Here is a 22630-nt window from a genome sequence, read left to right as displayed (position 1 = left end):
GTGAAGTGGCTGATTCAACCGAGGGATCTTTCAGGTTTCTTTCTAGATGTTGCTAATATCAGTAACTCAAGGGTTGATTAATCCTGCCTTCTGCCCATATGCAGTGTGGTAGGGGGAAAGGCCACGGGAAGCTTCTGCCCCACACAGCTCTGCAAATGCAGAATGGCAGGATCCCTCCTACAGCCCAGGACACTTTGAGTGCATTGTTGGTGAGTGCACCTGCACAGCTTCCACAAAGGATGTGGGATGGTTAGCTAGGCACGTCCAATCATCTCTAGTGCACATGCTGCCATCAACAGCAAGCACTACACAGTGCTTCAGGCCAGAGGAGCAATAAGCCAATTGTTAAGCTATCCTGCTCTGAATCTACAAGCTGGCTTTTGCACTGGGTGTGCAGCCAGCTCCATTCTACCCCCAGGTACTGGTGAGATATTGTTCACCTGTAAATCTTTTTAAACAATGGCACCTATAGAAGAGGAAGAACGTTCTAAGATTTGGATCCATTGTACTGTTTGTCCTACTGCTCCAAACAGTATAATTCAAGGCTTGCAGAGAGTACTCTGACCCCTGCTCTGCTGGGGGCATTCACACATGCCTCTTTGCCTTTGTTCTGGGTTGCGTATTTGTGCTGGCATTTCCTGGAATCTGCTAGCTCTCACAGCTGGAGGAGCAGCATTTGTTTTCAAGTAATGAGATGTGCAGGAGGATGCTGAAAAATAATTCTGGCATCATGGGATTTTAATTGATTTTTACCTAGCCACCTAATGTAGTTTATAAACTAGTATCTTTACACTCCTCATCAAAAAAAGAGGAAGAAGAATTCAATTCACTCTGCTCCATCAGTAGAGAAACCTGCAAGCATAGCTTGATCATTTCACTTGCTGGTTCAGTCTTCCAACATTGTAAATCCTCTGCTAAGCAGTATGCTCCAAAGATGAACCAAGAAGGCCTGTATACTCCTAACAAGAGACAGAAATGTTTAATTTTCCTCACCAAGAGTTCCTGCTTTTGTTTTGGAATTTCTAAATCCCATCTGTCTCCTAGTAGGCATAACAAGAGATTTGCATGCACGTGATGTTAACTTCTGGTGAGATACACTCTCAGTGTTAATCTACACTAAATCAGGGGACCTAGTAACACCCTTTTACAGCATAATTCTGATTTGTATTGTGGACAACCAATTTAAATCTGTCCCTATAATCAAGGTAAAGCTCATTCAGATGATCTGAGTCTTTAATTTGGTGATGCAGATAGGCCCCATCCAAAATATAGAGTTTAACAACGTTGTAACCGGGTCCCTGGGCTTGGCTACAGTAGTGATACAGATGGGAGCTAACTGATTTAAAAATAAATATGTTCAAAAAGAACTACAAGTGAAATGTCATCCATGTAAATCACACTGGGACACTGAAAAGCCTCAGACAAGAAGCTACGGGTTATGAATAGGCCAAATGCGTCAACCACATTCACAACTGAAGTGGGGAAAATTCCATTCTTCCTTTCTCTCTCTCACGGATGAGTCTTTCATGCAATACTACATCTTGATCCCCAAAAGGGCTAGGGATTTTGATGAAAGGTCAAAGCGTGGGCGCAGTCCTATGAGGTCTATGTGCCAAAGTTAACGGGAGCAAAGGACACTGGCATTTCACAGAATCAAACTCTTTTATTTTCTATTGGGAAGAAAGCCGGTGGTGTTTGTTATCTCTGGGGAAACAAGTGTGACAGCATAGAATTAAAGCCTCCATTAAGACAAAAAGACAACAACTATCTTATTCTTTTATTTTGGCCATCTATAAGGACATTTCTGCATTTCTTCCTTAGAATACCTTGAGTGATACTCTAGAAAGCAAAGTGACAATATACACCATTTACTGCCATTTAAAGACAGAGAAAGCAATGACAATGAAGACAACAGAAATCTTGTAATGCCATTTTGTCCATGGGAGGCAACACCAGTAGAGGACAAAATGGAGCTGAAGCAAGAATATTCTTGTGAGATACAGGGTTAAGTTTTCACCTGGGAGCCAGCTGCTTACCCAATGTGATAAAATTATCACTGCTTTCTGAGCAAAGAATAAGGCTTTGGGTGAGCTAAAGCATCGAACTGTGAAAAATGAACAATGAAAACAATGAAGTTGTCAGTTCTCTTACCAGGCTGCAAATAAATAACCAGCCTGTCAAGCTAGCTGTTCTGCTGGACCATTAGTTTAAGACAAAGACATTCCAAGGTACAGGAGAACGACAGACGATATATCACCCAGGTGATTTGAGTCTTTGATAAAAATCTGTTCAGAATGCGTTGATACATATTTTTAAGCCCACATTATTTAGTGTCAGGCCTGGTTAATATATGAACTTATGCATCTGTATGATATGAACAGTCATAAGAAGCCAATTTCTTACTGATTTCCCTTGAATTGGGTTATATCTGAATTTTGCTCTGTATGATGCCTCCTTTGATGTGTTGTAATTGCACTTTATGGTCCTCTCTTTGCAGCCTGCCAGGGTGACAGTTATGGGGAAGGCTGCAGTCATGCTTGTAATTGTCACAATGGAGCGCGCTGTGATCATGTAACTGGGATGTGTATTTGCGCAGCAGGATGGAGAGGAGCTACCTGCCAGCAAGGTGCAGTGAGAACTTACCGGTAACTTCTGTTGCAAGAAGATGACAGAAGGAGAAAACAAAACTTCTTACTCAGGGATTTTTATTAGTATTTCAATTGCCAGCTTTGTACTTTACTTTATCAAATGGCTTTTGATCAAAAGAAGATAAAATAGAAATATTGTCCCAACCCACTGGCTGATGTCTGCAAAGTTGGCCAGGGACTTAGCCACACAAACCCCCATTTGTGGAAGTTCTGTATGTTTTTTGCAGAACATCTTAAAGTTAATTTTCAGTATAGGTATTTAGTGTATCCTGCCTTAAGCAAAGGGACAGACAAATATTGGTCTTTTAGAAACTGATTTATGCTTATAGCAATTCATACAGGTGATTACTGAATAAAGGTGGCCTTTGGTACAGGCTTTGCTGTATGGTAATTAAACATATGTACAAATGGGCCACACAGTCTGTAAAAAATAATGTTCTAATTGAGGGACAGAACCATTTTAAGTTCAGGGAGTCCTATATCTACTAATAGGTGTAGGCAGCTAGGAGAAGTCTGTACATACATGGTACAGTATTATTATTTATTATTTATATTATCATAGTATTTAGGCCTGGACCAGGACCCATTGTCTAAGGTACCATACAAGCACAAAACAGTAGATGCTGAAACCAGGAGTACAAAGTGAAGAGTACAGTAGAGAGTTCCAGGGAATAGCTGATTTGGCTAAGAGGGATCAAATGTCCCAGAATGCAGTAAGACAGAAAACCTGCCATCTTTGAAAACTAAAATGAAATAAAAAATAATCCAGGCAACATCAAATATTTATCCAATTTACCCCCTTTGGACCTATTTCAATTTAAAAACGGAAGGTTTGGATTGTCTAGATAAGTGATCCGGAACCAGCAATGTAGCCTGTGCTCTCACCCCAATTTAGCAGTTATCTTCCTACGAATCGCTAGTTTGTGGTTGCTCCTTACACAGTAAGCTAAATCTAGGATTGAATGTCGTCACTGGGAGCTTTGCCGTTCACTTTGGAATTGCTAATTGAACAAATCTGCAGCAAAATGGTAGCTATTTGTATTTTAGGGAAGTCTGAAAGCACCTTTTAAAATCTAAGGACAAAAGGTCTTTCCACATGCTTATGATTTCCATGGGAGAGGGGAATATAGACACACAAGTCTTTCCCTCATACTGATGAGTACAATATTGGCTGAAATGTGAAGTTTCTCTTAAGAAAATAGCCTCAAATACTGGAGGGGTTTTGGTTGTTTTTATTTTGTTTTAATTAACTGTAAATCAACCACTTTTTCAGTCAGAAGGACCCTAAATCAAACTACTTATTTTCAGACACAAACGGTTCCTTTCTATTATGGTGCATTGTGGATTCTTCTGTGTGTTTGGTTTCTCTGATAATTTGATCATCTGGGGAAGGCGGGGGGAGGGAAGGGACTGTCGGGTAAGTGTCCTCCTCTAGTGACTGGTCCATTTGGTGGCCTAGAACCTACTACTGCTAGCAATTTATGGAGTTATCACTTGAGCACTTAAAGCACAAGCCTCTGCCCTTTGAGCTAAAGTTCCCAAGTTCTAGTTCCAGTACCCATAATGGGGAATTCATTATATGAACTGCTTTAAATTAAAATATAGGCAAGCTTTAAAATATCAGCGGCACCGGAGGCAGCAAACAGGGCGGCTAACAGGGGAGTTTGAGAGGGAGTTCTCATTGGAGGAGAAGGTACCTGTATTTGCGTCTGTCCTTGTTGTTCTTGTGTGTTCCTGTGTGTTTGTAGGGGCCTGCAGGGGCTGGGGGCTGGGAAGGACGCTGAGCCCTGAGTAGGGGGCGGGGCTTGGCTGATTAGGGGGCCCATAAAAGCGGCCTCCCAGCCAGGCAGCGGCACAGCTGCGAGCAGCGGCACCGGAGGCAGCAAACAGGGCGGCTAACAGGGGAGTTTGCAGGGGGAGGTAAGGGGGGAGGCAGGAGGGCGCGGTGTGGCGTGCGCTCTGAGTCCACAGGTGCAGTGGGCAGAGAGTGCAGCAGCCATGAGCCAAGCAGCAGCAGCAGCAGACAGAATGCAGATGGCTGCATGTGGAGGCTGTGGTATGTATATGGTCCTAGCAGGGGAGCCGGAACACAGGTATGTGTGTATGAAGTGTCGCCTGATAGAGTTACTGGAGGAAAAGATTAAGGGGCTGCAGATGCAGGTAGATACCCTGGTGGAGTTTAGGCGGGGGTTTGAGCAGCTGATGGAGGACAGGCAAGGGGAGGCTGAAGGAGAATGCCCTATGGTGGAGGTAGAGGCAGAGGGAGAGGATGGTGAGAGGGGAATGGAAGGGGGAGAACATGGGAGGTGGAAGCATGTGACTGTGAGAAGCAGGCCAAGGAAAAGAAGGGCCAGTGAGGGGGGAATAGAACTCAGGAATAGGTTCGAGTGTTTGGATACCGAGGTAGAGGGGCAGCAGGTGGCGACTGAAGGTGGAAGGGTGAGGAAGAAGAGAAGAGCTGCTAGTCCAAGAGAGAGGGGGGAGGATTTGATGGAGACAGCACCAATTCTGGGCCCCGTGAGGATTCAGGAAGGCATAAGGGAAGATAGGAATAGGCACAGGTCAGGACTAGAGGGATCGGAGACTAGATTACTAGATCGCACTGTTGCCAGGCGACGGCAGGTGTATGTAATTGGAGACTCTTTACTGAGGAGATTGGATAGGCCTGTGACCAGGGCGGACCCGGAGAACAGAAGGGTGTGCTGTCTACCGGGCGCAAAGATACGCGATGTGGACCTGCGATTGAAAAGGATCCTACAAGGAGCAGGTAAGAACCCCCTGATAATCCTTCATGTAGGAACGAATGATACAGCTAGGTTCTCGTTAGAGAGGATCAAGGGAGATTATGCCAGGCTGGGGAAGACGCTCAAGGAGATAGAGGCTCAGATTATCTTTAGTGGGATTCTGCCCGTTCCGAGGGAAGGGCAGCAAAGGGCTGATAGGATTGTGAGAATAAATAGTTGGCTAAGGGAGTGGTGCTATAAGGAGGGCTTTGGGATGTATGGCCACTGGGAGGCTTTCGGGGACAGACACCTGTTCTCGCGGGATGGGCTTCACCTGAGTAGGGAAGGAAATAGACTTTTGGGAGGGAGGCTGGCTCATCTTATCAAAAGAGCTTTAAACTAGCAAGTTAGGGGAGACGGTTGGGAGATGCACAGTTAATCTCCACGCCAGATTCCAGTATGGAGAAGGTGAGTAAAATGAGAGGAGAGATAGCTGTGGAGATGAGATTGGACATAGGAAGGACAGGAGGGACGGACACTAGGAGGCCCGCAACATATAGTGCTGCTAATGGGAGACGGGCTAATCGACATACATTAGGGTGTCTATACACCAATGCCAGAAGCCTAGGTAATAAAATGGAGGAATTGGAGCTCCTGGTCCAAGAGCTGAAACCAGATATCGTAGGAATAACGGAAACGTGGTGGAATGACAGTCACGACTGGAACACAGGTATGGAGGGGTATGTGCTGTTTAGGAAAGACCGGAACAGAGGAAAAGGTGGGGGGGTGGCATTGTATGTCAATAGTGAAATAAACTGTAAAGAAATAATAGTGGATGGATTAGACAACTCAGAGTCCGTCTGGGCAATACTTACAATGGGTAATAGGACTTCTAGAGCCTCTCCGGGGATAGTGCTTGGAGTGTGCTATAGACCGCCAGGATCGACCCAGGATATGGATAAGGAACTATTTAATGTGCTTAGAGAAGTAATAAGCAATAGAAACTGTGTAATTATGGGGGACTTTAATTTCCCAGAAATAGATTGGGGAACAAACGCTAGTAGCAATAATAGGGCTCAGATGTTCCTAGATGTGCTTGATGATCAATTCCTCCATCAAGTGGTAGCTGAACCGACGAGGGGGGAGGCCATTTTAGATTTGATTCTGGTAAGTAGTGAGGACCTCGTTGAGGAAGTGGTAGTAGGGGACAATTTGGGCTCCAGTGATCATGAGCTAATTCGGTTTAAAATACAGGGAAGGAGTAACAGAATTAAGTCAAAGACTAGGGTTTATAATTTTAAAAAGGCCAATTTTAACAAATTAAGGGGACTGGTAAGGGAAGTGGATTGGGCAAACGTATTAATGGATTTAAAGGCAGAAGAAGCCTGGGATTACTTTAAGTTAAAGATGCATGAGCTGTCGGAGACCTGTATTCCCAAAAAGGGAAAAAGATTACCAAGCAAGAGATTTAGACCGAGCTGGATGAGCGACCGACTCAAAGGGGCGATTAGGAAAAAACAGAAAGCGTACAAAGAGTGGAAGAGGGGAGGGATCAGTAAGGAAATGTACCAAAGCGAAGTCAGAGAATGTAGAGATAGAGTGAGAAAGGCCAAAGGCCGTGTAGAATTGGACCTAGCGAGGGGAATTAAAAGCAATAGTAAGAGGTTTTACAGCCACATAAACAGGAAGAAAGCAAAGAAAGAAGAAGTGGGACCGCTGAAGACTATTGCCGGAGAGGAGATTAAAGACAATCTAGGCATGGCGCAATATCTCAATGAATATTTTGCGTCGGTGTTTAATGAGGCCAATGAAGGGATTAGGGATACTAGCACCATTACAGAGGGGCGTTCGGGATGGGGGATTACCGTATCCGAGGTAGAAACAAAACTTGAACGCCTTAATGGGGCTAAGTCGGGAGGACCGGACGATCTTCATCCGAGAATATTGAAGGAATTGGCGCGGGAAATAGCGGGCCCGTTAGCGATAATATTTAATGAATCTGTAAACTCGGGGGTGGTCCCGTTAGACTGGAGAATAGCTAATGTGGTTCCTATTTTCAAAAAAGGGAAAAAAAGTGATCCGGGTAACTACAGGCCTGTTAGTTTAACATCTGTAGTGTGCAAGGTGTTAGAGAAAATTTTGAAGGAGAAATTAGTTGAGGACCTGGAGGGTAGTGGCAATTGCGATAATTTACAACATGGTTTTACGAAGGGCAGATCGTGCCAAACGAATCTGATCTCCTTCTTTGAGAAGGTAACGGATTTATTAGATAAGGGAAATGCGGTGGACCTAATATACCTGGATTTCAGTAAAGCGTTTGATACTGTACCCCATGAGGAATTATTGGTTAAACTGAAAAACATGGGGATCGATTTGAAAATCCAGAGATGGATAAGGAATTGGTTATTGGGGAGAATGCAGCGGGTCGTATTGAAGGGTGAACTGTCAGGTTGGAGGGAGGTTACCAGTGGAGTTCCCCAAGGTTCGGTTTTGGGACCCATTTTATTTAATCTATTTATAACTGACCTCGGAACCGATTGCAGGAGTAGGCTGGTAAAGTTTGCGGATGATACGAAGGTGGGAGGCGTTGTAAATTCGGAAGAGGATAGGGATATCCTGCAGGGAGACTTGAATGAGCTTGTGAATTGGAGTGTCAGAAATAGGATGAAATTTAATAGTGAAAAGTGTAAGGTGATGCATTTGGGGATGACCAATAACTATTTTAGTTACAAGATGGGGACGCATTGGTTAGAAGTAACGGAAGAGGAGAAGGACCTAGGGGTCCTTGTAGACCGCAGGATGACTATGAGTCGACAGTGTGACGTGGCGGTGAAAAAAGCCAATGCTGTCTTGGGATGCATTAGGCGAGGTATATCTAGTAGGGATAAGGAGGTCCTGCTTCCGTTGTACAAGGCGCTGGTGAGACCTCATTTGGAGTACTGTGTGCAGTTCTGGTCTCCCATGTTTAAAAAAGATGAACTCAAACTGGAACGGGTGCAGAGAAGGGCCACTAGGATGATCAGAGGAATGGAAAACCTGTCGTATGAAAGGAGACTAGAGGAGCTTGGGTTGTTTAGTCTGACCAAGCGAAGGCTGAGGGGGGATATGATTGCTATCTTTAAATATATTAGAGGGATTAATACAAGGGAGGGAGATGAATTATTCCAGCTTAGTACTAACGTGGATACGAGAACGAATGGATATAAACTGGCCGTGGGGAAGTTCAGGCTTGAAATTAGACGAAGGTTTCTGACCGTTAGAGGGGTGAAATATTGGAACGGCCTTCCGAGGGAAACGGTGGGGGCGAGGGACTTGTCTGGCTTTAAGATTAAGTTAGATAAGTTTATGGAGGGAATGGTTTAATGGTAAAACATAGTTGTCAAGGAAAACCAAGCAATGGTAGGTAAATAGCATAATGGCTAAAAGGGGTCAGGATGGAGACTCTTGCCTATATGCTCGGGGTCTTACTGATCGCCATATTTGGGGTCGGGAAGGAATTTTCCTCCAGGGCAGATTGGCTGAGCCTCTGGAGGTTTTTCGCCTTCCTCCGCAGCATGGGGCAGGGATCTCTAGCAGGAGGGTCTCTGCCGATTGAGGTCACTAATAACAGGATTGGGGACTTCAGCAGCAGAGTCCAGGGAAGGGGCGGGGATGGTTTTATGGCCTGCAGCGTGCAGGGGGTCAGACCAGATGATCATAATGGTCCCTTCTGACCTTAAAGTCTATGAGTCTATGAGTCTATCATCAGCCTGCTGTGGATAGAAAGATGTAATAATTATAAAATTGTGTATCGTACAAAGTAACCATTAAAAAGTGGAACCAGTACATAGCCTCCTTCTTGTTGAGAAAGCTGTGAAGAATCAAGCTCTTGCTATCATAGGTGAGGATGGGAAAAACTAGAGATCATTGTTTTGGGATACAATTAAGCACTTTATTCACTTATCATTAAACAAAATTCATTGTAAACTCTTTGATTGCTGTCCTCAAAATGGCCTGTGGCTAAGACACTATATTAATAAACTTCAGCTATTACTAAATTTCAACTATTGCTGTTCACTGTGTCCTGAAGGGGCCTGATTCTGCTCCCAAACCAGTTTTACATTCCATTGGTTACAACGGAGTTACTCCTGATTTACTCCAGTGTAAATCAGAGTGGAGTCATGCTGTGTAGGTCAAATCCAAACCTGACTTACATCACTTGCACAATCAGTCAGATTGGTGTAAGACAAGGTAGAGTTAGGTTTTATGTATTTAACTTGCACTATCCTACTTAGAATCCATTCCTTTCCTGTACCGTAAATAGTTTGCTTACTTTAGGTTGTTAGCTGTTTTGTATTCTGAATGTTGCACAAAATTCCTAATTGAATTGACATTTACAGTTTACATTGTAGGGGGAAGGAATATAGGGTATTATAACTGTCAACATTAGTAAAATTTCTGTACAGATATAGTTCGTATAGACATGGCTTCTTATTGTTGTAGTTTATGTGCATTTTTAATAAGAGTTTTCTGCTAGTGAGGAGGATGAAAGTCTCAGGGAAAGAGGACATTCAACTGGAGCAGAGGGAAATGATCCCATAGTTGGGACCCTCCTTCCAGATGATGTGGTATCCTCTCGCACTGAGGATACCTCTCTGGGGGAGGGAACTCCAGTTATTAGGAAGAGACAGGTAATAGTTATGGGTGATTCGATCATTAGAAACATAGATAGCTGGGCTTGCGATGACTTGTCTGCCTTGTGCGAAGGTTGCGGATCTCTCGAGACATCTAGATAGACTTATGTGTAGTGCTGGGGAGGAGCCAGTGGTCGTGGCACATGTAGGTACCAATGACATAGGGAAGGATTGAAGAGAGGTCCTGGAGGCCAAATTTATGCTGCTAGATAAGAGATTGAAGTCCAGGACCTCCATGGTAGCATTCTTTGAAATGCTTCCAGTTCCAGGCGCAGGGCCAGTTAGACAGGCAGAACTGCAGGATCTCAATGCGTGGATGAGATGATGGTGTAGGGAGGAGGGGGTTAGATTTATTAAGAAACCTTTGGGAAAGGGGGAGCCTATACAGGAAGGATTGGCTCCACCTAAACCAAAATGGAACTAGATTGCTGTCACTTAAAATTAAAAAGGAGCAGTGGGAAAGCCGACAGGTCTGGAGGAGCATGTGGTTTGGACAGAAAAATCCCTTAGGGGAGGATCTATTAATGGGGATTCTCTATGTCCTGGTAAGGAGGAGAGGATGGAAGATAATAAAATACATGTAGGACCTGATGAGAAACAGTCAAATGAAAAAAAGTCCCATTCCGTTAGATCATGTAATGGCAGACAGCTAAAAAGTAACAAGTTTTTAAAGTGCTTATATACCAGTGCTAGAAGTCTAAATAATAAGATGGGTGAACTAGAGTGCCTCGTATTAAATTAAGATATTGATATAATAGGCATCACAGAAACTTGGAGGAATGAGGACAATCAATGGGACACAGTATACCAGGGTACAAAATATATCGGAAGGACAAAACAGGTCCTGCTAGTGGGGGAGTGGCACTATATGTGAAAGAAAGTGTAAAATCAAATGAAGTAAAAATCTTAAATGAACCAAACTGTACATTGGAATCTCTATGGATAGTAGTTCCATGTATGAATATAGCAGTAGGGATATATTACTGACTACCAGACCAGGATGGTGATAGTGACTGTGAAATGCTCAGAGAGATTAGAGAGACTATTAAAATAAAAAACTCAATAATAATGGGGGAACTCAACTATCCCATATTGACTGGGAACATGTCACCTCAGGATGGGATGCAGAGATAAAGTTTCTTGATGCCTTAGATGACTGCTTCTTGGAGCAGCTGGTACGGGAACCCACCAGGGGAGAGGCAATTCTTGATTTAGTCCTAAGTGGAGCACAGGATCTGGTCCAAGAGGTGAATATAGCTGGACTGCTTGGTAATAGTGACCATAATACAATTCAATTTAACATCCCTGTGGCGGGGAAAACATCACAGCAGCCCAACACTGTAGCATTTAATTTCAGAAAGGGGAACTACACAAAAATGAGGAGTTAGTTAAACAGAAATTAAAAGGTACAGTGCCAAAAGTGAAATCCCTGCAAGCTGCATGGAAACTTTTTAAAGATGCCATAATAGAGGCTCAACTTAAGTGTATACCCCAAATTAAAAAACATAGTAAGAGAACTAAAAAAGAGCCACCAGGGCTAAACAACAAAGTAAAAGAAGCAGTGAGAGGCAAAAAGACATCCTTTAAAAAGTGGAAGTTAAATCCTAGTGAAGAAAATAGAAAGGAGCATAAACTCTGGCAAATGAAGTATAAAAATATAATTAGGAAGGCCAAAAAAGAAATTTGAAGAACAGATAGCCAAAGACTCAAAAAGTAATAGCAAAAAAATTTTAAGTACATCAGAAGCAGGAAGCTACATAGATGAACATAATGTGTTAGGGAAAAGTCAACATAGCTTTTGTAAAGGGAAATCATGCCTCACCAAGATATATATATATATATAGTACTTAGGTTTTCAGAAAGCCTTTGACAATGTCCCTCACCAAAGGTTCTTAAGCAAAATAAGCTGAGAAGGTCCTCTCATCGATTGGTGACTGGTTAAAAGATAGGAAACAAAGGATAGGAATAAATGGGCAGTTTTCAGAATGAAGAAAGGTAAATAGTGGTGTCCACCAGGGGTCTGTACTGGGCCCAGTCCTATTCAACATATTCATAAATGATCTGGAAAAAGGGGTAAACAGTGAGGTGGCAAAATTTGCAGATGATACAAAACTACTCAAGATAGTTAAGTCCCAAGCAGACTGCGAAGAGCTACAAAAAGGTTTCTCTCAAAACTGGGTGACTGGGCAACAAAATGGCAGATGAAATTCAATATTGATAAATGTAAAGTAATGCACATTGGAAAGCATCATCCCCATTGTACATATAAAATGAAGGGGTCTAAATTAGCTGTTACCACTCAAGAAAGAGATCTTGGAGTCATTGTGGATAGTTCTCTGAAAACATCCACTCAATATGCAGCGGGAGTCAAAAAAGCAAATAGAATGTTGGGAATCGTTAAGAAAAGAATAGATAATAAGACAGAAAATATCATACTTGTGTGTGCAGATGTGGTCATCCCGTCTCAAAAAAGATATATTGGAACTGGAAAAGGTTCAGAAAAAGGCTACAAAAATTATTAGGGGCATGGAACGGCTTCCATATGAGGAGAGATTAATAAGACTGGGACTTTTCAGCTTGGAAAAGAGATGACTAAAGGGGATATGATTGTCTATAAAATCATGACTGGTGTGGAGAAAGTAAATAAGGAAGTGTTATTTACTCCTCATAGCATAAGAACTAGGGTCACCAAATGAAATTAATAGGCAGCAGGTTTGAAACAAAGAAAGGGAAGTATTTCTTCACACAACGCACCATCAACCTGTGGAACTATCAAATTTCTCCAAATTAAGAGAAATAAATTGTGTTCTGGCCATCCTTGTTAAGACAGTAACCACTATATATGGTAGTTTAATTACTACTTATTCGCCAATTGCCTGAAATGAAATTGTAGCCTTTTTGATCTAGTTAAACACTTGCATTAAATGTCAAAGCTTCCTTGTGAAATAACCTGTATCAAATGAAACTCTTTGCCAGAGGATGTTGTGAAGCCCAAGACTCTAGCAGGGTTAAAAAAGAACTAGATAAATCCATGGAGGATAGGTCTATTAACGGCTATTAGCCAGGATGGGCAGGGATGGTGTCTCTAGCCTCTGTTTGCCAGAAGCTGGGAATGGGCAACAGGAAATGGATCACTTGATGATTACTGTTCTGTTCATTCCCTCTGGGGCACCTGGCATTGGCCACTGCCAGAACAGAGGATACTGGGCTAGATGGACTTTTGGTCTGACCAAATATGGCAATTCTTACGTTCTTATGTTAAATTTTGTTTACAGCCTGTCCTTCTGGTTTATATGGCATGAACTGTTTACAGCACTGCATCTGTCGCAATCAGGCGGTGTGTGATCATGTAACTGGACAATGCATTTGTCCCAAAGGCTGGACTGGTATAGCCTGTGAACTTGGTGAGTTCCGTCATGTTCTCCATTTGCTTTGGCTGGACCTTTCATTCACTTATGATTCTGATAAAATTCTGCCCTGATTGATTTCAGAGTGTGAGGATGGAAAGTATGGAGAGAGCTGTGAGGAGAACTGTAGCTGTGGCAATGGTGGAATTTGTGACCGACATTCAGGGAAATGCAACTGCCACCCAGGATGGATCGGGGACCAGTGCAATGTTGGTAGGAAGGCTAATTTCTTTTATTTGACTGATTGTAAAGCTCGATTCTATAATAGGCATCTTATTAATTAATGTTGCCTGTATTTTTATTAATCATTCTATCGCTGTGGCTGCCCATTTCAACTCTCAAGGGTCTCTCTTTCACTTGCATTGATGCCTCTGTCTGGAACTTTAGCTCTTTCTCCCTCCACGACATTGAGTCACTTTCTGTCCTTCAATTTGATCTTAATACTTTTCATTCTGCAGAGCACTAGCGCTAGCTAGTGGCTAGAAAGGAAGGCTGGTACAGTGGTTAGGGTGCTAGCTTGGGATTGGGAGCTCTGGGTTCAGTTCCCTGTTCTGCCACCGATTCCCTGTATGACCTTGGGCAAGTCACTTAATCTCTCTGCTCAAAAAAAAAAATGGGGCACCTCCCTGTTTCACAGAGGTGATATGACAAGAAATATATTAAAGCCTGAGAGGTGCTCAGATACTATAATAATGGGGGCCATATAAGTCCCTTAGAAAGACAGAATTTAGGACTAAGTATCCAGAAACTTGGGATCTATTTCAAATTCTGCCACTAACTTGCTTTATGATCTTGGGCAAGTCACAAGTGGACTGTTTTTTTCTAGAAGTGCTGAGAATCCCCAAGTTTCATTTGTTAGTGGGAATCAGGAATCTTTGAAATTCTGACCTTTCTCTTCGTCATGCCTCAGTTTCCCATTAGCAACCTTGTAAAGTCCTTTGAGATGATAGGCACAACTTACTATCATTATTAACACAATATGTTATTGTTCAGTGTGTAGTGTACTGCCAACACTATACAATCTATTGTGATCTGTAGGATTCCAGATTACTGCCACTTTGCAAACTTTCCTGTGCATGATCATTAGCATTCTGGACTGAATATAACAATTTCAAATATGCTAAATATACTCTCTTCAGATTATAAATTCAGTGCCTGTATCATCTATTCATCATCCCAAGCTGTCCAAGAAGATAAATATTGGCTTATTTGTCAGTGTCTGATGGCTTTCACATCAGCTTTCTGTAGATCAGAAGGAACCATTATTCTACTTATCTAATTTTCCTCTCAGCCTGTCCCTCTGGATTCTTTGGAGAGCAGTGTGAGGGACGGTGTGACTGTGAGCACAGCTCTTCCTGCCACCATCAGAGTGGAGTGTGTCACTGTGAAAAAGGATGGCGAGGAAAACGATGCGACAAACGTGAGTTTCTGCTGAGAGTACAACCAAGACATCTACCTAGTTCTGTGTCTGCTCCATTAAGGCCCTGATCCTGCAATAACATCATTAAGCCCTGGCATGATCTCACTGAAATCAATGGGAGTTGAGGGCACTCAGCACTTCACAGAATTAAGCCTTAAGAAGTGCTTTTTGGTAGACTGTGGTAGTTTTCTCCTTCTCCACAGGTCAAACTGGAGTTGTCCATTAGCAGATTGTCTTCATGATGATGATCAACATTGTGTCCCTTCAGTTTCTTTCATGTCCATTGCTGTCAGTCTCTAGGCCTTTCACACCCATACCTTTCATGACACATGCAGTTTTTCATTAAAATAAAAATAAAATTTTAAATGTCACATTGAAGAATTTCTCTAGTGTCCCCAGAAAAGAGAAAATGACAAAATTCTGACACCAGGTGCTATAAAGCCCAAGATTTTATCTTGCAAAAGCAAGAAGTATTCAAAGTATAATTAAGACCCGACTTGGTGACTTTATATTTTTACTTGTCGTTCTTGATGACAACATGACATGAAGTTTTCTTCTGTGCAGCATAATGATTAAAGGGAAAGATCATGGGTGAAATCCTGGCCCCCTTGAAGTCAATGGGATTCTTGTAATTGATTTCAAAGGGCCAGAATTTCACTGATTGTGACTTGGAATTCATCTCCTACCTCTGGAACTAATGTAACATTTGAACAACAGAAATAAACAGGCATTAATGTTCTCCCGGCGAGGTAGTGTTCTTGGAAGCAACGGTATTCTTCATATATATTTGCTGGTTAGAGCATGAAATCATGGACTTCCATTGCAGTCAAGGGCCGAACGTGGCCTTTAGATTCTAAGCCCTTCTGCAATGTGTTCTAATGAAAATTGGTTTGGTTATTCCAGCTTGCTTGCCTGGCTACTATGGCAATTACTGCACCAAGCGTTGCAACTGCCCTTTGGGTATCCCTTGTTACCATGTGAATGGAGAGTGTGGCTGCCCTCAAGGATTCACTGGCTATGGCTGTGAAAAAAGTAAGTTGTTCTAAAAGCATGTGACTAATTGCCCCTTGAAAGAAATCTACAGGGGATTGATTCATTTATTAAATAACTGAACAGCTGATTTAATCAACCTCTGAAGGAGTAAGGACTGCTAGAACACTGCATTAATAAAAGTGGACTAGAGCTTGAAAGCTGAATATAGATTTTCTGCTTGCAGATTGCAAGAGCAAGCAGGGGGACAAAATTCAGCAAAGCTGGCACAGGGAAATGTCCAGTCCACCTGAGGATTCTGTCCCTCCAGAGGGCAGGCAGTATTCCCACCTCTGCCTTCCATTGTGTTCTGTGGGAGAACAGCTTCTGTTCTTGGCTGCCGGAGCACCAGAAAATTATATTTTTATTATCATCATTATTTATTCTTGTCAGTGGCAAGAACCACATCCATTCTGGGGTTATCTTTAAAGACAAACTAGATTTACTTTGTGCTCCAAGCTCTATGATTCCTATTTTGCTTTTCCTTAATGCAAAATTTCAGAAACCTATCTGAACATAAATTTTACTATTAAAAAGATCTGATTATTGGAATTTTAATGAGCTCCCATTCTGATCTGTAAGACTGTAAGCTTTTGGGGCAGGGACTGCCCGTTTCTTGTGTGTGTATACAGTTTGTGGCACAATGGGATGTTAACCCCTATCAGTGGCATTAGGTGCTAAGTAATAAAAATAATGATAAATAACTATAACAACCACCACAGCTTTATTCAAGTTGCTTTTGCTGTACCAATTTATATCACCTGAGAATTTGGCCTGATATTTCTACGAAGGTGCTCAGATAGTGTGGTGCACACCAATATAAGAACCTAGATCTAAACAGTCAGAAAAATGTAGGCAGCATGGCTGACAAGTGACAAAATGCAACATGTACAAACGTTTGTGCTAAAGCAACCTTGAAAGTTAAAACTATTTACACAAGGGAAAATGTCTTTATCCATACACGTGGTCCCTCATGAGTTATACTGTTATTTTAGTCGATTTTACCTGACATCACACTATGATTTTCTTTAGTGACAAGAAAATTGCAGCTGGCCCTTGGCAGTTGGGCATAAATTGACTGAACAAAACAAAATCAAACAGTGAAGTAATCCCCAAGTAAATTTAATAAAACCAGAGTCCCAGAGGGCAGCATAGTTCTGTAGGCAGTGGTTTTATTTAATAAATTTTAGCCTGCTCTTTGTTTGAGTGCTATATTTACCAAGACAAATTTAATTCATTGGTTTACATTTCCTCTTCCCTTAGCTTGTCCACCAGGCACATATGGTAAGAACTGTAACCAACTATGTCAGTGCTCTGCAGAGAATGAGGAATGTCACCCAGCGACAGGCAAATGCACCTGCCTACCAGGTTATTATGGAATCCACTGTGACCTTAGTATGTATAATTCTTGTTTCATTCCAATTTTTTTTAAAGTAGGTGATGGGATACCTAATCCTTTGGGGCCAGATTCTGACACTCCTACTCATATTTAGTAATACCTGCAGCCCGGAAGGTATAAAGTCCTTCTCACTGAGAGTAAGAGGAGTCAAATTTGACCCTTAATTATTGTGAGGCTTTTTTTTTTTTCCCCCTGGGATCAGGAGTTTTTTCTAGAGACAAATGTTTCACAATTTTCTGAAGTCATTTTTACTCCAGACCCCTCTGTGAAATGTGACAGGAACACACATCCACCTCTAACCTGCAGCAACACGTGTATTGTGTAGCTCTCGCCTCTCAAAATACCAAAGCCAGAGTGCTTCCCGAAAGCTCTGAGTGCTAAACTAAGGACAAATGGTTATTATAAAACAGGCTGCAATTGGCAATAAATCTAAAGTGATTCATAAAGTCAGTTAAGTTGCACAGCCTTCTGAGGAACAATCAAATTAAACAGATTGTTATGGATTGGAAAAGGGTGACTAGTTTAAAAGACAAAATGCCAATTCGCTGAGCATTCCATCATAAAAAAATATATTCCCAGACCCACATGTCTCAGACTGATATTTTAGACAACAGTAAAGTAGCTTGTGGAGGAATGTGATGACTGATGGGAAACATGCACTGAAGTGACTAAAAAGGAGACAGTTAATCACTTTTTAGTTACAGCTTTAATTTTGTTTTTACTCTTCATGGTGTGTAATGTCCTCGTATAAAAAGGAAAATAAAGCATCTTCACTCTTCAAGCTCAGGTCTTTCTCTTTTTGGAAAACTTGTTTTTCCCCTTTCTCTCTGTTTCTTTGGAATCCTGCATGGCTCCTTTTGGTTTGCTTCCCTTTTTGGCTGCAGTTTCAATGCTGATGTCAGCAGCCATGTGTGCAAGTCCAGGAACAGTTAAACACTGTGCTTCGCTACTAGAGTAGAAACAGACTAGGGGAACTCATACTATCATAATGTTATCACGGGTTATATTTAAAAAGCAATAGAAATGCTGTGTCTGATTCTCCCCCTATTTACATCAGTTGTACACCAGCGTAACACCACTGTCTTCTGATCCAAACCAGTGTCAATGGGATCAGACTCAGGCCCTTGAAATCTGAAGTACATCTCCCAGCAGATTAATAAATGTTCAGATAAAGTAACATTTTGGGCCTTAGTTACTCGCCCGTGTCTTTTTAAATATATTGATATATAGCATAATACGCAAGATCATAGTATCTTAGCTTTTATTAGTCATTATATAGATGCACAAGGACCAAACATAGGCAAACTCCCATTAATTTCAGTGGAGCTTCCCAGAGTAAAAAACGAGTAAGAACCTCTGGACCAGGCCTTGGAATAAGAAAATTAGGGCAGTAAAAGTTGCACCATTGCCATGATTTAAGGGAAGAAGTTACAGGGTAAAATCCTGGCCTCGCTGAAGTTGATGAGAGCTTTGGCAGTGACTTCAGTAGGTCCAGGACTTCATCCAAAGTGTATAAGGCTTGTGCCTTTCTGGTGCTGAGTGCCCTCAAAGGAACTGAAGTTGCACAATATCTTGCAGAGCAGATTTTCAATGAATAGATCTTGTTTTGTTTAATTTTCTGCCTAGAGAAATAAGAGGATCACTGGGATATATGGATTCCTACAGAAAAAGTGACTGTATTGCATCTCAATTTTGCTTGTTTTATACCCTTGCTCAGTAGCTTTCACCAATCAGTGGCAAATTGGTGAATTTGTAGGAGTATAACCAGATTATTTTAAAGCTAGTGTATGTTTAGTTGTGGGGATCAATGCTGCAAGAGAACTAGGGCCTGATTCTGATCTAATACCATCTTTGAACGGGGATAGCACCATTACTTTGGTAGAAATACTCCTTCTTCAAACTGGGGTAGCTGAGAAGAGAATCAGGCCTATTCTATCCCATGCTGAAGAAGCTTTCAGTATGCTACTGAAACTGGGCTCAGTGTAGGAAGCCGCTCCCAAAGAAGTCAAGTTGGCCTTAGTCCAGTCAACATGTGGTTGGAGACTGCTGGAAACAGTTTCTGGCAACAACTGCTATACTTATAATACTGTGAAAAAAGGTTCAAGAAAATATCCATAAAAGGTGTAGCTGGCTGGGAAACTGAGGTTCCAGCAGCCAAGAGCAATTGGACTTCTATGTTCTTAAGTTTGGAGTAGAGAATTGAAATAGTCTTTTGTCAAGGTACAGAGGAAGCAGATAAACTAGCAATACGAATCCCATCCGTTAGCCATAACTCTGTGGATGGGCAAATCTGCCTGAATATGGTAAAATTAGAAAAAAACAAATGGCTCTAGTGGTTAGAAAAAACACACTACCACTCTGTGTTGTTTACAGATGTATTTGAGCCTGGTGAACTTTCAGCCAGGAAGACCAACTTCATCAGCTCCAACTAGTAATGACCAACCTTAAAGCTGTAGGTAATGGGACACTTCAAGGATATGTCTGTACTGCATCTGGAAACAAGCCACCCAGCTCGGGTCCACAGAGTTGTGTCAGTGGGGCTCATGCAAGCACACTAAAAGTAGCTGTGTAGTTCCATATTGGTATCAACTGGGAGGTGGGCGGGCTGACCCGCCCACTTCTAAAGGCCCCTCCCCCAGCCTAGCGGGAGGGACTACTGGACCCAGGAACCAAGTAATCTCTGGGGACAACTAATGAAAAAACAGGTAGTGAAGTGATGGTTAAAGGTTCAAAATCAGGGTACCGGATGGGGACACCGAGCAGAGAACCCTGGACAGCGCCCACTGCTCCTCAAAGGTGGCAAAGGAGCCAGCAGATGCTGCCCAGTGGAACTCTGCCCGGAGACGTGAGACCAGGGAAGTACGGAAATAGGCCCCACAGTCGCAGAGCACCCCCTCGTCCAACATCCTCTCCCTGGTATTGTAGATGGTAAGCTTGGCTAAAGCCAGGAGGAGGTTGACGAGGAGGTCTCGCGACTTAGTGGGGCCACGGATAGGGTGTGCATAAATGAACAGGTGTGGGGAAAAGTGCAGCCAGAACCTCAACAAGAGGTTCTGGAGGAGCCGGAGCAGGGGCTGCAACCTGGTGCACTCGAGGTAGGCGTGCGCCAGGGTCTCCCTCACGCCACAGAATGGGCAGGCCTCGGGAATAGGGGTGAACCGCACCAGGTACACGCCTGTGCTCACGGCTCCGTGAAGGAGCCGCCAACCAATGTCCCCGGCGGGCCTTGGGACTAAGGTAGAATAAAGGCTAGCTGTGTAGTTGTTACAGTTTGGGCCCCAGGCTTGGGACCCTGAGTTCCAGCCCGACCCACAACATCTACACGGCTAGTGCAAGGCCTGTTAGCACAAGTCAGTGGGCTCGGGCTGAGATGCTAACTCTCAGATGCAACGTAGACATCCTCAAAAGATGCAATTAATATTGGTAAGGAAAGCCCTGGAATATACTGTTGGTACAAAATAATCTACGAACATGAATTCTGGATTAACTCGGGATTTAGGATTAGAATAAAGAATTTAGCTCATGGCAAAACTAACCCAAGCCAGAAGGAATCGATCAGGAAATGATTTAGAAATCTGGCTGCTGTTCTTGCAGTTCTCAGAAAAGCATAACTCTGATGTACAGGAAACTGTTAAATTAGAAAATGTCTTTATTAGATAACTGGTGGTTATAAACTAAACTTCTTTGTGGATTCATAGCCTACTTAAATGTCAGGATTCTGTGTAAATTGCCCCGGCTGTCTGCATATAAGCCTCCTGGAAAGTAGTAACAGATGAGAACAACTTGTTGATAATTATGTTGAATGTTGAAGCAGATGTGTTTGCACTGCTTGTGTTGCTCCCTGTTGAACTGAAATAAATAAGAAGTTAAAAGGATAAGTAAATTGGGAAGGGAAGAATTACATGTATTACTGGAACCACTTCCAGTCATGGAAGAAACCTTGTGAGCCTGAACTGAGAAACAATTCTGAAACCTCTGCCAGAGAGAAAAAAATGTAGTTGGGTGAGTGAAGCAGAATAAAAAGGAAAAAAAGCCAAATAAAGACCAAAAGGAAGTAAGGAAGGTTAAAAAGAAACTCACTGAAAAAGAGGTTAAATGAAATCATCATACTGAGGATGTCTTCTTGACACTGTTTCTTAGTGGATATTAAAAGAACATTATAGGGGTCTCTCTCTGACACCAGGAATTTACATTTCACTGTGTACATGAAGTTACAAAATTTATTCTGTAAAATCTGCAGTATGTGTGTGGGTTTGTGTTATCATACCCAAGTAGGGAGAGATGTTGATTTAACTCTCAGATTTGGTCTTCCAGTGGATAGGGGGAAGTGATGTCAATGTATTTAGTAAAAAGAATCCACGGAACAAAAGAGTATCTATATTCTGTAAATACATATGTCCATTTAGTACAGTTAATCTGGTATCCTTGGGTAGTAGCCAATGTTATTTTTAAAAGACATCCCAATTGCATTCGCTCTGTTCTGAGATGCTGTATAGAACAGTTCAGAGGAGACAAGGATATCTTCTCCATCCACACAAATCATGATTTTATACACAGAAGAAAGAGAGTGAATTATTAACATTCATAAATTCCTAAAGTACAAAGTATGCAGAGACATGTTGCTAGAAATTGGCCACATATATACTCCGGTGGGGATTTCCGATACGGCCACAGGCTTTCCTTTTCTTCAGTGGGAGAAAGTGAATGTCATTTCCAGCAACGAGTGTCAGTGTGAATTGTCTTGGTAAATGGTTTGCCTTATAAAGGGCTGTACTGCCATCCTGAGCACAACTAACATAGAAAGGCGCTCACACTTCTGATGATCTAGAAATTGCTACCATACACTGGGGAAAAGAGGGCACACTCTGCACCTGCAGAGGCCAACAGTTTCAGGACTGGTGTAAGGAATGAGCACCAGAGGGCTGTTGCTAGCAGCAGGGCTTAGCTCCTAGAATCGTGTGATTACAGCAGAATCTGAACTTTCACCTAAGTAAGTTTCTAGTCTTCACCGTTGTGGAGAAAAGTTTGAAAACATGACCTGAGTGTATCTGATGCCTGAGCCTGCAGACAGCCCGAAACAGCTTTGAGAGGGGGGAATTGCCCCATGCATCTCAATGGGATATTAACTCCCAAGACCCACTGCTCTGAGGGGACCTGCCAACACCACCCCTGCAGAGAACTCCATGGATGTGGCGGGGGAAGAGTGCAGTGGGCCCAGCCCTCCCACCCAAGTGATACACCCTTGCTTCCACCACTCTATCCAGGGGCAGAGGGCATCACATAGCTGTCTCTGCAGCTCCCAAGGGGTGTGTGTGTGGGTGGGCTAGCTAC

General features: G+C 42.6%; 1 protein-coding gene across 7 annotated transcripts in view; it reads left to right on the top strand.

Annotated features, from left to right (window-relative positions):
• Nucleotides 1–22630, top strand: part of LOC101953726 (multiple epidermal growth factor-like domains protein 6) — a 276313-nt gene that overhangs the window by 238948 nt on the left and 14735 nt on the right. For 4 of the 7 annotated variants that reach the window (XM_008164979.4, XM_042853745.2, XM_042853743.2 and 1 more), the window contains 6 exons: nucleotides 2498–2626; nucleotides 13320–13448; nucleotides 13536–13664; nucleotides 14743–14871; nucleotides 15775–15903; nucleotides 17164–17295. In XM_008164979.4, the coding sequence (XP_008163201.2) occupies nucleotides 2498–2626; nucleotides 13320–13448; nucleotides 13536–13664; nucleotides 14743–14871; nucleotides 15775–15903; nucleotides 17164–17295 (777 nt within the window). The remainder of the gene's footprint in view (nucleotides 1–2497; nucleotides 2627–13319; nucleotides 13449–13535; nucleotides 13665–14742; nucleotides 14872–15774; nucleotides 15904–17163; nucleotides 17296–22630) is intronic. The other 3 variants (XM_008164978.4, XM_008164980.4, XM_065557816.1) reach the window with 3 other exon arrangements.

Source organism: Chrysemys picta, chromosome 9 (genome assembly GCF_011386835.1).
Source record: "Chrysemys picta bellii isolate R12L10 chromosome 9, ASM1138683v2, whole genome shotgun sequence".
NCBI classification, from domain to species: Eukaryota; Metazoa; Chordata; order Testudines; family Emydidae; genus Chrysemys; species Chrysemys picta.
The sequence above is the reverse complement of the archived record's forward strand: the minus strand, read 5'-3'. Positions and strand labels throughout refer to the sequence as shown.